This window comes from Cimex lectularius, unplaced genomic scaffold, assembly GCF_000648675.2.
Source record: "Cimex lectularius strain Harlan isolate CLEC.00 unplaced genomic scaffold, Clec_2.1 scaffold115, whole genome shotgun sequence".
Taxonomy (NCBI): Eukaryota; Metazoa; Arthropoda; class Insecta; order Hemiptera; family Cimicidae; genus Cimex; species Cimex lectularius.
This window is the reverse complement of record NW_019392707.1, coordinates 751,847-766,362: the sequence shown is the minus strand read 5'-3', so window position 1 is coordinate 766,362 and position 14,516 is coordinate 751,847. Positions and strand designations below refer to the sequence as shown.

General features: G+C 36.7%; 1 protein-coding gene across 2 annotated transcripts in view; it reads right to left on the bottom strand.

Annotated features, from left to right (window-relative positions):
* The window catches only part of LOC106666890 (protein fem-1 homolog B), a 43,482-nt gene that overhangs the window by 14,476 nt on the left and 14,490 nt on the right, over positions 1–14,516 (bottom strand). For both annotated transcript variants that reach the window (XM_014394415.1, XM_014394416.1), the window contains exons 2-5: positions 6,103–6,280; positions 1,927–2,130; positions 1,688–1,849; positions 1,002–1,197 (exon numbers count right to left, since the gene is read on the bottom strand). In XM_014394415.1, the coding sequence (XP_014249901.1) occupies positions 1,002–1,197; positions 1,688–1,849; positions 1,927–2,130; positions 6,103–6,280 (740 nt within the window). The remainder of the gene's footprint in view (positions 1–1,001; positions 1,198–1,687; positions 1,850–1,926; positions 2,131–6,102; positions 6,281–14,516) is intronic.

Below are 14,516 nucleotides of genomic sequence, written 5' to 3'. Positions count from 1 at the left end.
TTTATGTGTGAGTCACAGCCTTTTCAAAGATAGTCAGTTATTGAGTTCTTTTGGAAGCTGGGTCACATTTGCTCCATTTATCAGGGACAATTTTGTGTTAATGCATAACAATTCTCAACCGTGTGTAACATGAGTTGTCACCCATTACTTGGAAGATGTGGCGATTACCACATGAATCCTATAGAACACTAATGGGACACGGCAAATAGACAGACATCATTCACCGCCTCCAAGTAAATCATTAATTTTGGTGCATTTTCTTTCAAACCATCATAATTAAATAATTTTTATTAAAACTCATGAATTTCTGATCTTGTTTAATTTGGTCTACGTTAAAATAAGTAGGTTGTAATCAATATAATGATAAAAATACATGGAAAACAAACACTTTGAGCTCTGAAAATGATCTCAATACAGATCGAAACGTTGGCACGATAAAGAAAATTTTTTCTAAAACCTACATCACACCAGACTGCATCTCACGACCTCCGAGTAATCATTGACTAACGATCACTAAACACCACACATTTCTACACAGATAAAAATACATATAGTCTAAAATAAACAACAAAATACAAGTGTCCAAGTTTTGTCTTTGAGTGCATGAAATATGAAGAAAAAAAGGTGATCAGTCACATTACAAGGATTACAAATTGACTGGACTTCTCAAATAGTATGTTCCCCGATTTTTAAATTTTACCTGGACAACAAAAATCCCTATATGATGTAGGAATCTTTTGAAAATTTCTTTATATATCGACAATTCTCAGTTTGGTACGCCAATCTTGAATCCTACGACAGAAGGAACATTAGGAAACTGGCTAGTGTCTTTTGTTAGCAAGGAAGGTTCAGAATTTAGTTCTGAAGTTAAAAAAAGGTAACTGTATGACAGCTAAATCTAATTGTATTGGAATAAGTAATAATATAAAAATAAAAAATCAACTGTATATAAATTTAAAATAAAGAACTAACATAGGAAATTTATATTTAATTACTGGTACCTTAATGACATAGCTTTATGCAGATAATGATAGGCTTTATTTATACAATGATTATCCCTGTCATTGGCAAAAGACGCTCCGAGTAGTTCTAAAGCATCTATCTTTTCGCTGATAGTCAATCCATTATAATCGTAACAGAAGAAGTCGACAACTTGTTCATTACAAAGTTCAGCTGCAGCCAGACAAGGTGTTAAACCTGCAATAAAATATAAAATATTACTTTTATTACTCCAAGTTGTCACATCAGCAGCGACACATACAGGATTGGGCCCCCCCCCCACAGTGACGTCGTGGTAGGGGACGTAGGAAAAGGGATGATAAGAGCCAGGTGTATGCGATACGGCGAACAGATCGGGTCTCCCGGCTAATTGGAAAAACTTTAATTTATAAGGAGCCAGTAAGCTCAAGCAAAACCTTATTATTTCTTTTGTTTGGTGTTGGGAAATTTTACGAACGAATGGTGTTGGTAAGGGACAGGTGTACATAAGTGTTGTAAAAGATTCTTTATTAATAAACTCTTGTATATAAAAAGGGAAGGGTCTTGTCTTAATTTTAGGACATAGTCCGTTTTAACCCTTTCTTCCCCTTTTGACTGAAGAGGGGCGCTTATCGCCCAGCACTCAGGCTTATTTACCCCGTAGGTAATAAGTGCCACCTCACAAAGTTCACAAATTTATGATAAGCACCTGCTTTCGTTGGTTTAGGAATCGCTTCGCGAGACAGAAGGAGTTTTAAAACATGGAGCTGATTGGCTTGCGCTGCATAAAATAAAGGTGTTGCCCCACAATTAGCCATTTCATTCGGGTCCATACCTTCATCCAATAAATAATTAACAACATGGTAATGACCTGGAAAAGAGTGTAACAATATGATTAATTTCAATAATTAGACATTTAAATAATAATACAATAATTGAAATAATTACCCCTGAATGCGGATATCATTAGACATGAATTATTGAATTTGTTAGGTATATTTAATGTTGCACCATGTGCGACTAGGTATTTGATTATATCCAAGCGCCCGTCATAACAAGCCGCTCGTAAAGGTGTCGAGTACGATTGAGTAATATGATTGATACATGCACCAGCTTCTACCAATGCTTTAACGACCTTAAGGTGTCCATGGGCTACAAATAAAAACATTTAGGTTTATCAAAAATTAGACGCACATTTATAATGAATTCACCCCAAAACCACACACGTAGTGTAAAGAAAGTGAAAAAAAATTAATGAGTTAGGGATTTTTGGCTTAAATTCGTACAGTAGTTGATTATTATTGATTACTGAATTATATAAGTTCAATTCTGCACAAGCCTATCACTTCTCGCAGACCCAGAAGCCCTTGAGAACTACCCACCCTGTATGTTTGCTGTCTGAGGTCAGACCTCAGATTTCTCTGTCCAGCTTCTGAGTCAGCTATCAACTGTTAGGTCATTTCACCCCCAACGCAATCAGTTCCTAAACCCATTCACACGCTCACACACTTTCAAATACATTCTTTTTTATTTACATAGCCATTCACTCAGGGCAGTGGAGTACTCAATATTCTTATCATACATTAGTTGAATTTTGGATTCTATCAATTAATACATTAGACTAAATTAGAAGACCTAAGCACCAGTACCAGTCTATTGTGCATCTCCATTGATGTCTAGAGCTCCTCATCAAGCTTAAGGCATTTGACCAGATCTCATGTTTTTTCAGACTCCTATGTTTATCCTTCAGGGGCTTTTCCTCATCCACGAGTAGGAATCTCAGCCTACACCCTTAGCACCAACAGAGGACATGCCCATTTCTTGGCAATATCTGCACAGGATTGTTTCTGTCACAATGCCTCTACACATATATCTCCTAACATCCTTCTAGTCGTAACACATCCTAGGTTTAGTAAATTTTAAATTTCTTTGAAGACAGACTCACAATCAGTCCCAACATTGCCAAGGACTGTAACACATGCATTCAAAGAAATTTCTATTAATAGAGATTCTATTAAAAACTTAATTATGTCAATTTGTAGACATATTTAAGATTGTTTTGCCATGACAATGACCTTAAATTAGGTCAAAAGCTAGGCAGTATCAATTGAAATTTTTTTTTTCATCAAGAAGATACCAAGATCCAGATCATTCGCGAGTATGGTGCATCTAAAACTTTAACAGACTAAATTCACTAATTTCGTGGTCCGCTTGACCAATTAATATATTACAATTAATTAAGGTTTTTAGTTGAGATAAAAAAGTCAATGGCACGAGNAAGCCGAAGATTGTAAGTATAAAAAACATAATTAACTTTAACAGACTTTTCACATTCATTCTTCTCAAATTTGAACGTTAAAACTCATCGAGCCCTTCATCATTTCCATTCTTAGTGTAAATCCCCGCAGACAAGGGTAAATTTGTTGTTTTCTCCAATGTCTGACAGGGCTATTAATATAGTATATTTAAATTTCGTACATGGTACATTAAATTTAAAATATTTTTTTAGGTTTTTCATTCGTCATGTCTGAGGTGTGAAGAACAAATTGTTACAACATCAAACAAGAAAATCCACTGTCAAGGCTTGATATTATTGGTATTCCTCCAATTCTCTTTAATTTTAACTTATGCTTTCACTAATATGAGTCACAAGATGTAAATGTCTGAACTATTAATTATACGTAGAAACAGGCGAAGAAACAAACATTTAAATCATATCAGAAAATATATGAGATGAAATAAATTATTTAATAATAATAATTTTAAAAACCTGTTTCCTGCCCCTATCATCATACCTTGGCAATGGTGGGATTGAGTTTGTCTTCAAAGAAATTTAAAATCTTCTATAAAGGTCGAGTATGTAATAAAATCAGTGTAAATGATGCAACTGTAAATTCAGGACTATTTTAATTTCATTCAGTTTTTGGTGTCAAATGGACTTGAAACTTAAAATAGAACTGGCAGCCAGGTATGAGTCAGAGATAATGTCATCCCCTAGACCTTCACAAACTTTATCGAATTTTTAGCAAAGTGAAGAGTGACTAAGGCTCAAAGGTAGGCTGAATGAGTCAGAACTTCTTGCCAGATGTTATTCATAGACATCCATTCCTAAAGTCCTACTCGAACTGAATGTTATTGAGTAGTCAATTAATATATCAACTATGATTTCAGAGGATTTTCCCTTGTCCATATCTAAAACAAAAAAGAAAACAAATTGGGCGAATTCAACCGACTGTAAAAATCACGAAATCAGTTAATCAAGGTTGAGGAAGAACCTGCTATCTACTAACAAATAATACATTAATTAAGAACAGGAAAGAGTTCAAAAAGGCATTTGATCAGGGACTAATTGATCACTATTGTGGTATCTTTTCCCTTTTTTTTCATAATATTGCAATATTGTCAAACTAAATGAAACTGTGCTGCATAAAAAGCCTTTAACATTGTGATTAGTAAACTATTGTTTATTGTGAATTTTTTTTTTTTTTTACAAATAAGAGTCAATTTTGACTTGTGAGATTTCTTGTTTAGAGTGATAAACCTGCAGTTTGGTTATTTTCAATACTCTTGGTCTGCATATACTTGATTGTTTGGTCTTTCAATGTACCGACGTAAGTCCTAATTTAAGCAATTTTGTGTCTTCTTCATTGAGTTCCATTTGTACAAGAGTGAAAAACTGCTATCTCTGACAGATTAAGTTTGGGTTTTTGTCATTTATTCTAACCATTTGTATACACTGGCTTCAATTTTATTTTTCAATTCAATAAATAATGCAAACACACACATTTACACAGTGAGTAACAAAAATCTATTTTAAACCAAAACCCAACTAGTTTGACGACAGGTCTGTGGAGCTACTCTACATTCCACCACAGACCAAATTCATCCACACTTGAACACTTTTCCACTATTGCAGAATGATCTTTGTTTCTGCCATTCTGACATATTTTTTCCTGCATTCACAGGTTAACATATTTACACAGTTTTTGGGACAGTTTGTGTTTTGTGCCCAATTGATTAAAATTATCATTAGATATTTTGTACACCTGTCCCTGAAGAAATGATGAATGTCTCTACCCCTTTCTCAATCACTTCTCTTTCTCTTTACGATCTCCATATCTTGCTTCTTTCTCTCACTTTCTCTCTCTTTCGTTCATTGATTGTCATTCTCTCTGTTAACTAACCCATTTACTCTCGTTTTCTAGATGTTCTTTTTCTCTTCTCCCTACACTCTTATCTACTCTCACTCTCTCTCTCTCTCTCTCTCTCTCTCTCTCTCTCTCTCTCTCTCTCTCTCTCCCCCTCTCTCTCTTTCATTCTCATTCTCTAACTCACTCTCTCAATCTTTCTTCCTTTCTGTCATACTCACTCTCTCCTTATCTTTTTTTCTCCCATTCTCATTCTCTTTCTCTGTCTTTCCTAAAAATTCCTCTAGTTGTGTAGATGTGTCTTGTTCACAAATAAATCTTCCTGGAAAAAAGTCATTTCTAGACAACGCACTAGGAGTTTTATTTTTCTAGGTCATTTAATGTCTGTTTCTGAGGGGTCTTTTTGTTTTTGTGAATGTCCATTGTTTATTTGTTGTTAATTGAGTCTATATTGTAGGTATTTATATCTACATGCTATGTTTTTCTTATTTTTTGTAATAATTGTCCGTATCTTTCATTGTTAGTAGTACTGACTTTACTATTTATGATATTTCTTTGAGTGTGTTTGTGTTGTCTTTTGAGTGTTGTATATTGATGTGATTTGGTCATTATCCTTGCTATGTTAGTCTGCTGTGTAAGACTGTGTGTAATGTTGTCTGTGACTGGCTTTTTTTTCCAGTTTATGTAGAACTATAATTTATTCTTCATTTTAGCCAAGTGAGTTCATGCTGTGATCAATTTCGAATTATTTGTGTTGTGTTTACTTCTTTTTGTCTTAAACCCTTTCTTTATTTGTTGGAAACTGGAAAAAATTGTGAGAAATTTTGGATACGATAGATCAATTACGCGTGCATCTCGCTGCCACTTTCTGGCTACCCATAAACTTCTTCTTTCAATGGCGGATGACTGTTTCAATTGACTCGACGCAGTCTAGAATATTAAACATCAAGTACGTAATAAAATAATTTGTATTCACCGGCGGCACACCACAGAGGAGAGGCGTTCTCGACGATGAACCCATCAAACTTGACACTGCCCAAAACGTTAGGGTCGGCGTCGAATTCTTTCAGCAATATCCGTACCGTCGAATCGTGACCATTCAGCGCAGCTGCCATCAATGGAGTCATCCTCTGTTTCATTTCGTCCACTGTGACCTGAAAATAAATAAAGGGATCTTTTTCTTTCCTGTAATTCACAACATATTCTTCCTCAAATTAAAGATAAAATACACCAGGTTGTAAGAACAGTCTGTAAGTTTTGGCTACGCGGCGGGTTCTCCGGATGGGAATGTGTAGAGAAGGCTCGAGCAGTAGGGTTAAGATGGACGGTTGATGATACGTTTGGAATAGGGAATCAGTTCGTTGACAAAAGGAATGTTGAGGTCGTTGTGGATAGTAAGGTTAGTCAAAGTTGCTTTGATGATTTGTCTGAGGACTTTTGATTGGAAGGACTGTATGCACTGGAGGTCTCACCGGCCCTGCATTCAAACACGACATACTTGCAAAAAAAAATTTTTTCAAGAGACCTTATTAAAAGCTGTGCTATATCCAGGAACACACCCTCAATACTATTTATTCTCTAGAGCAGAGGAGATGGTGTCGACAACTCTGAAACCTTGTCGGATCGTGGATTGATGAGGATGAAAGCCGAACTGATGAGAAGGAATGATTTCATAAGTATCTAGGATGGGTGTTAAGCTCTTTAAAGTCTTTCGATGATTTTGGACATTGAATGGGTCTGTAAGAAGATATGTGGTTGGGAGGTTTGTGACGAAAGTTTTTAGAAAAACTCAATCACCTTAAAATTTGGTGGTGTTGGTCTCGTATCTTTTCCGGGTCCGTCTATTATGGGTTTTTTACACTGCGTTGCACTCATACGCGTTTCAGCTGCATGCCATCTTCAATGAGGAACCCGGAAGACATAAATTTACCCGCCGATATTTGTTAAAACACAGGGTCTGTGAAGCCAATTAAGGCTAGGTATATTTAAATCTGAGAGAAAAAACATTCGTAATTATCTGTCCAAAATGGACAGAGCTATATAAATACACACAGCAATCATCATCAATAATTCTCGATGGGAGAAGCTGTGAAAGAGAATGCATCGAGTTTTTAAATAATGTACGAAGAAAAAAAGGCGATTATTTTCAGAAACCATCTAGGAAAGTAAAATGAGTCAACATCTAAAGGGAGACACTAGTGAGAAGAGGGTAGGCGATCATATTACAGGCACAGAATCCCCGTAAATAATAGTAAAAAAAAATCAACAAAAAACAAACAATTATTCTTTAGTTACGATTTAGTCATTATAACTCGTCTCCCGACAAATTACTTCACGCTTTTATAAGTTTTATGGATTTTTGATTTTTGAAGATCTGTTAAAATTTATGCACCGATTGAAACCACGTGTTTAATTACAATTAGAAATCAACCTTATTTAGCAAAGAATATAGCTTAGAACTGTCCATAAATCCAGTTGAAACAAAATGAAAAGTGTCAGAAGTAAAATCCGATAAATATTTAACCACTGTTTAATTTTTATACGTTTTATTGTAATATTGATCTGATTTGATTTATTTCTATGGACATATAGGTCAAAAACGCCTATTTTTTCTTCTTAAGTTTTATTTTCGAAAGAAAAATGTGAGAAGGACAAAGAAAACGATGGGTTATTCTGGAAGAGGGTGCTGTTGGTGAACAGATCTGCCCATAGCAAAAGCATCGGAATGGACCTAATCTGTAACCATAATGTAATCGAAAATAATCGCTGGGCTTGGAAAAATATAAATAATCCTGCCAAATTGTGGCAGATTAAGAAAGTCGTCGATCCCTAATGCTATTTTTGAATTTAAGGATTTATAGTGGTTGGGAGGTTTGTATGAAATTGGCTATAATGGTTGATTACATCCTGGACAAAAGGAATATTTATGACTGGATGGGTAGTTACGTTGGGCACATAAAAGGTAGAATCAAGTTTTCTGAGGATTATGGATTAGGCTCGTTGGATGCGGAGGATGGTTGGAATGTTTGACTGAACTTCACACTTTTATTTCGACTAAGAGAGGTAAATCCGAAAGTCGTGAAAAGCTAAACGTCTCATAACTTCTTGTTTAAATAAGTCGTGTATGAGGATTTCACGTCAGATGTTTGCAATATATAGTCCTAGGTACCACACCTCGACCGGTGGTCTATTTGATTGAAGTCGGATCTTCTTGCGGACAGTAAAGGCTTGAGTGGATTTTTCTGGGTTAATTTTTTTCACACCATGCTACAGTAGCGTGAGGTGTTCCTCAAGGTTTCTACTGGAAACGACTTGAGTTACATGAAAGGATCGCTGTATCGTCTGCAAAGGTCAGGGTGGTGGTTTGAGGATGGGACGGGAGGTCAGCTGTGTACACCTGGTGTAGTACGGGGGCCAGAGAACACTGAGGTATACCGGCAAGGATAAGGTAAAAACAAAAGGGAAAACTAATAGTACTAATTTCAATATGTACGCATGCATTATATATATATGAAGTAAAATAAGTGGTTTATTATGTAAAAAAATTGTACAAATTTACATCTACGTTACAGGGCCTTTATCGTGACTCTAAATCATGTGTCTGGGATATTAAGAGGCATTTAAAGTGTTTTAATGCCACTTTAGGTGTGCTCAGGGGTACCTTCTGAGCCCTCTATTGATTGCATCATATACAAACGATCTTGTAGACTGCCTCACCAAAGTTACGATGTAGTAATGCATTAATCAAGATTCTGCTACGTGCAGATGATACGATTATCCTTGCTAAATCACTAGAAGACTTACAAACTAATATTAACACCATAGAGAAATATTGTGCAGAATGGGTGCTGGAAGTTAATTAGAATAAGTGATAGTTTTTACGAATGGGGGTAGGTTAAGTACGAGAGAAACCTGGCCCTTCAATGATAAGGCAATCACCGTCGTTAATACCTATAAGTATTTATGTGTAGGTCTCACACCGAAGTTGTTCTGGAAATCGCATTTAAGGGCTATGCCATCCTCGGCATTGAACTTTATTTAGAACACGGCTATCAGTAACACCTTGGTCCGACTGTCAAGAAAGCTGAAAATTTCTGTTCAGTTTCTCGTTCTATTGTGTTCACATCTCAGGCATGGGAATTTGAGCAACACTAAGAGGTTCTACAAGTGATATGGTTTTCATATTACAATGTGCAGCTCTTTTATTTGTAATCTTTTTACAATTACAATTACAGAGTATTTTCCCCTAGCCATGCTTAATCAACTCATGAAAAATAATCATAAATAAAAGGCGATATTGTTTTTTAGGGTGTATTTAAGGTAATTGCTCCTGATCGATCACAGCATCTGTTATAATTAAGAGAGGGTCTATTTGAGATCAATGCTACATATTTGAAACTCACAGTCAAGAAGAAAAAAATGCTCCCTAGTAGTCAACAAATCCTGAATGTACAAGAATCCTTCTGTAAGATTTCAAGGTGTAACAAAACGTGGTGGAACAACACCCTAGGGGGCCTAGGGCAAAGAGGAAACGACTCAGCTAAGAAAGTCTTGTCTAAACTTACAAGAGATTATCAGTAATAATTAGGCTGGTAGTTAATGCTTCAACGTACACTTTTTTAAGCGATAAAACAAAAAAAACCTCGATCAACATGGAAACAAAATGATTCGCGAGTCGCAAGGTGATATGTGGCTAAGACAATGACATTTCTTTTCTTTGCGATTTCAGTTTATACGCTTACGTCTATATCGTTCGAACTACATATTTTATGGACTAATAATTTGGGGTTGTTCGTTAACGGACCTATAAGTATTGTTGTCTAGTACATTTATTAAGTTTATTTCGATTAAAAAAAAAATCAAAATACAGACATCCATTTTTGTCATCATTAGCGGTTGGACTGTGTGTTTTTATTGTCTGTCTGCCCTTAAGCTTAATCCTTCAAATTCTGATAGATATAGCCAACGAGAGTTGACTAGCTAGGATAAACAAGCATCACAACTCACCAGTGGATGAAACTTCTTTAAATGCCACTGATAGACAAAGCAGCGAGAACAGGCGGACCGAGATGACCGGAAGCGACCAAACCGCAACCTCAACGTGGTCCCACAATACAAACACATGCCAACTTATATAATAAAGAAAATTTGGCATGTTGCTATATTTACCTAGTTATATTAACAGTAAACATGTTCCAAAGGGCCAAACGAATCCGAGATTATTGCGAGTCAATCCAATTAGGTAGAAGTGGTTGTGCGCTAAAGTAACTTAATCTGAGCGTTATCCAAATATCCTTTGAACCCAACAGTTGTCGTTTTTCAATAAAGAATAAATTCAATTGTTGAATTTAAATTATTTAATTAATAGTTAAATGGATTTATGAAAAATAGCATTTATTCAGCCGGCGAAACTGTTGTTTATATTTTATGTGTATTTCCTGACTAATGCCAGCCGAGCACTTTTGACATGTTTTTCCTTTTTGTTTACAAGCTTTACACCAAGAATTCCGCAGCTCTCCTTTATTAATGGCCTTATCGAAATTATACTCTCCAAGGATATATTCTAATAATATAAAAATAAAACAACGCGATGCCCTTCTGCGCCACACAAAAGTGAACTGATACTGAAATATTGGTAGGAAGCCAATTCGTTATGAAATTTGAAATGACTTAACAATCCCGGCGGCTTACAACGAATGCGGAAATTATTGTTTAGCTAAATATCTTTTTAATTTCATGGAAAGTTAATTGGGCTTCAATAAACAATTCGGTATGAGGGATACCAACACACCGGGCTGCAAGAAAGACAATACCAAGGCACATTCTTTGGATACAGGCAAAATTCTCAGAAATGGAAAGTGCCAGCGAGTTCCTTTTAACCTGTTTTAGCGCCATCTTCCTGACGAATTTATGAGAAGAATAGTCACAATCGATTGAAAAATTTTATCTACCGAAAATAATGGTTACCTCAAAGTCAAGTTCTAGGGATAAGGATAATACAGGCGGACACAAGGCGTTCTGCACCTCGACCCGAGTAGATCTCTTGTGCCCTCTATTTGTATAACTCATTGGCCAGCTTCAGGTTGCTAATCAACCTGAATCAAACGTGTTCCGCAGTCTCTCCTTCTGTTTCTTCTGTCTGTACCCCTATCCTTCTTATGCAACAGTGCCTTGTTAGGAGTCCAACAGGCGGATAGTCTGTCATTTCGGAGCAGTATCGTTATAGCAAACGTTTTTTTTATTGAGGTTTACGCGAGGTGTTGACCATGTCCTGATCACCATGTTTATATATGTCCTTGTGGTATTCAGTCATAGTTATTCACTTATTTCAGCGGCATCATTGAGTCCAGTCCCGCTCTCTTTGTAAATGACATTGATAAAGATTTTGATGTTCGGTATAAGATTGAGAGAAACAAATGGCCTGGTTTTAGTAGCGGACGACCTGAACAGCTGCAAGGCAAATATGAATACTCTTCGGCCTTTATAAAAAATGGTGATTGTTGGTCAACCTAGCTAAACCAGAAATGTTGATTCATCGATCAATCTTTCATTCATCTATTTGATGATGTTGAGTCAGTGCTTTTTGTTCCAAAAGCATTGCATTCTTCTGGATTATTGTACTTTCCTAATTCCTTAGTTCAGTGCAATCACTCTATCCTTGCATAACTACAAATAGGGTCATCATTGAATATACTCATGTTATGTAGATGTTTTCTCAGATGTCAGTGACAGAGAGTCCTATCACTCCTCTAAGTTTAGCTCTCTCTAGCTGTAGCAGTGCCAATCTTGGTGAGAGTTGTTTTAACGTATGCTTACTAACACCCCTGGAGTTTATCCACGTTTCCTTTTTTCTTTTCTGGATCCATTCTGTGATGAAGGATTTCTATATTTGTTTTTGTTGTCCCAAGAATAGAATCAGGGCCTCGGTCTAGCAGATAATCATCTGGCCAGTTTGTCTGCCTTTCGTTACCCAAAATTCCTTTGTGTCCTGGTACCCGATTTCTTGCGGATGTAACCTCTTTTAAGATTTTCTGAGGCACAAGCATTGATGGCATGATTCTTTACCTTAATACCGAGCTGGACACTGTGTCAACCTACACGTTCAGTCTCCACCTTAATTACCTAGTAAAGGTGGCTTCCATGCCTGGCAACCGCCTTCCAAATAAGTTGATAGTACAATGCATAAAAGAAGATGCGTTTTGGGCGGACAATTTCTCGTGCCTGGCAAGGAAATACGATATCCCACATCAACTTTCATGGATGGTTATAAAGGTACTGGAAAAATAGGTAAAAATTAAGTTTCAAAAATTCGCCCACGAGGAACTAAACAATTCAAAATACGTGCCCAACTGACGAACAACTTTAAGCTGTACCGGAGGATGTCTACCCCGTGTGCAGCAGTACGATGCAGGAGTAGATCTCAACTTGGCGACAAAAAAAAAAGCATAATCGTTAAATATTGATTAATTTAAAAAGTATTGGAGCGGCATGTGTATAGTGTACTAAGTTACAAAAGCTTATATTTGAATATTTAATTAACGAATGAAATTTACGACAACAAACCTGTAAATCAAATTATCTTCACTGGTTATCTTCATACCACAATAATCTAGTGAAAATCAATGCTTCGGACGGTCAAGAGGGACTGAAGGGCGTCTGGGCTTGATTTATCTACGGAAGTTGTAATAGAGGTACTAAAGCAGACTGTTCTGTAAGCTGATGCTGTTTTATTGAATGGCTTAATGTTTATATTGCTAATTCTATCTTGTACTTTTCACACGCTTCCGCGGCTCGAGTTACTGGTCATTGCCGTCTGGTTTTATTACTTTTTTTTATTGCTTTCTGCACGGTTTGCACAGTACTGTTTAAGGCGGATTGTGGGCGTCCGTCCTTGATCAGAGGGGGGGGGCGACGAAGCCAGGACGGTCATATCGTCCGGAGATGTCGAACTTGGCGTAGTTTAATTGTTTAAAATTTCTTCCTGCACACGGCCAAGGACTGCTTGAAGACAGAGTTACTTATCACTTCATCATTCTCTGTTACCTCGCCTGCTGGATTTTTACTTATTCCGCTCCCTATTAACCACTTAAGGCGCGTACACACTAAGCAAATCTCGGCCAACGAATGGCAAACTGAATATCGGGTCGAACATTGGTGCTATTGGTCATCCTTGGCTCATCCTCACCAAACCAAGGAGATGGGGCCAAGGGATTCGGCCATGTGGAATCACAGTCAACAGCCGCCTGAAGTCCGAACGTTGACCAGTGAACCGTTTCGTTGGCTCTTATTTGTTTAGTGTGTACGCGCCTCTACAAGCAGGGAATTTTGGAACGAAAACGCTCTGAAAATCGGACTTAAACACTGACACTAGCTGCACTATACTCGTAGGCCACTTAAGAGAAACCAACTCTGGCACTCAATATGAGGGTTTAAGGGGCGAGGGGAGGTATCGAGTGCATCGTCGTTTAAGGTAACATGGCGGGTCCTAAGGATGGAAAGAGTAGATAAGACTTTGGCAGAAAAGGAACACACATAAGAATTATCACAACATGATACCAGCAGATTGTTCTCATCTAATGGATTATGACTTACCTCCTATTTTAAATTTAAATGATGGTGATTAGTGACCTTTAATCGATAATTATTCAGAAATCGTGAGATGCGGTTTGGTGTGATGTAGGTTTCAGAAAAACATTTTCTTTATCGTGCCAACGTTTCGATCTTTATTGAGATCATCTTCAGGGCTCAAAGTGTTTGTCTTCTGTGTAAATGTGCTTGTGCCATTCTTGCGTGTCGTGTTGAGAGTGCCCACTAATAAGCCAGAAGGTTGCGGTGTTTGAAGAACATAAAACCCCGACTTCTTAATATCTAATATCAACATCATCATCATTCGTTTCCGCACCTCAGTTAAAGCAGCAGTTAAATAAATAGGATTCCAAGATAATGTAATAAACCAATAAGTAACAGATTTCTTCTCATCTACGTCATGGGGATATTTCTGCTGCCAGAACGATGGCAGCACATTATGAAAGACAGAAATTATGTTTTGTATTAAAAATAAAATGCATTTATATTTTGAGGTTTATGTGAAACGAAAAAACTTATGAACACACCCAATTTTCTCCAGAGTTGCCAGCTCTCTAGTATAATTATTCTTAGAGTTATGCTGTTTTAAATTTCCACATACTTTTACAATTATTTTTGTTTAATATTTTATAATCGGCAGAGTTTCTAGAGACGGACTAGCAGTTTTATTAAAAACTCTAGATCTGCTTTCTCTCAACTTGGCAACTAATTACTTGGCTCTAGTATATCCCAGTATTACAACACAGGTGCAAGCTTATATTTATTAAATTTACGATTATGTGGTTTTACATTGCAATTTCCTCA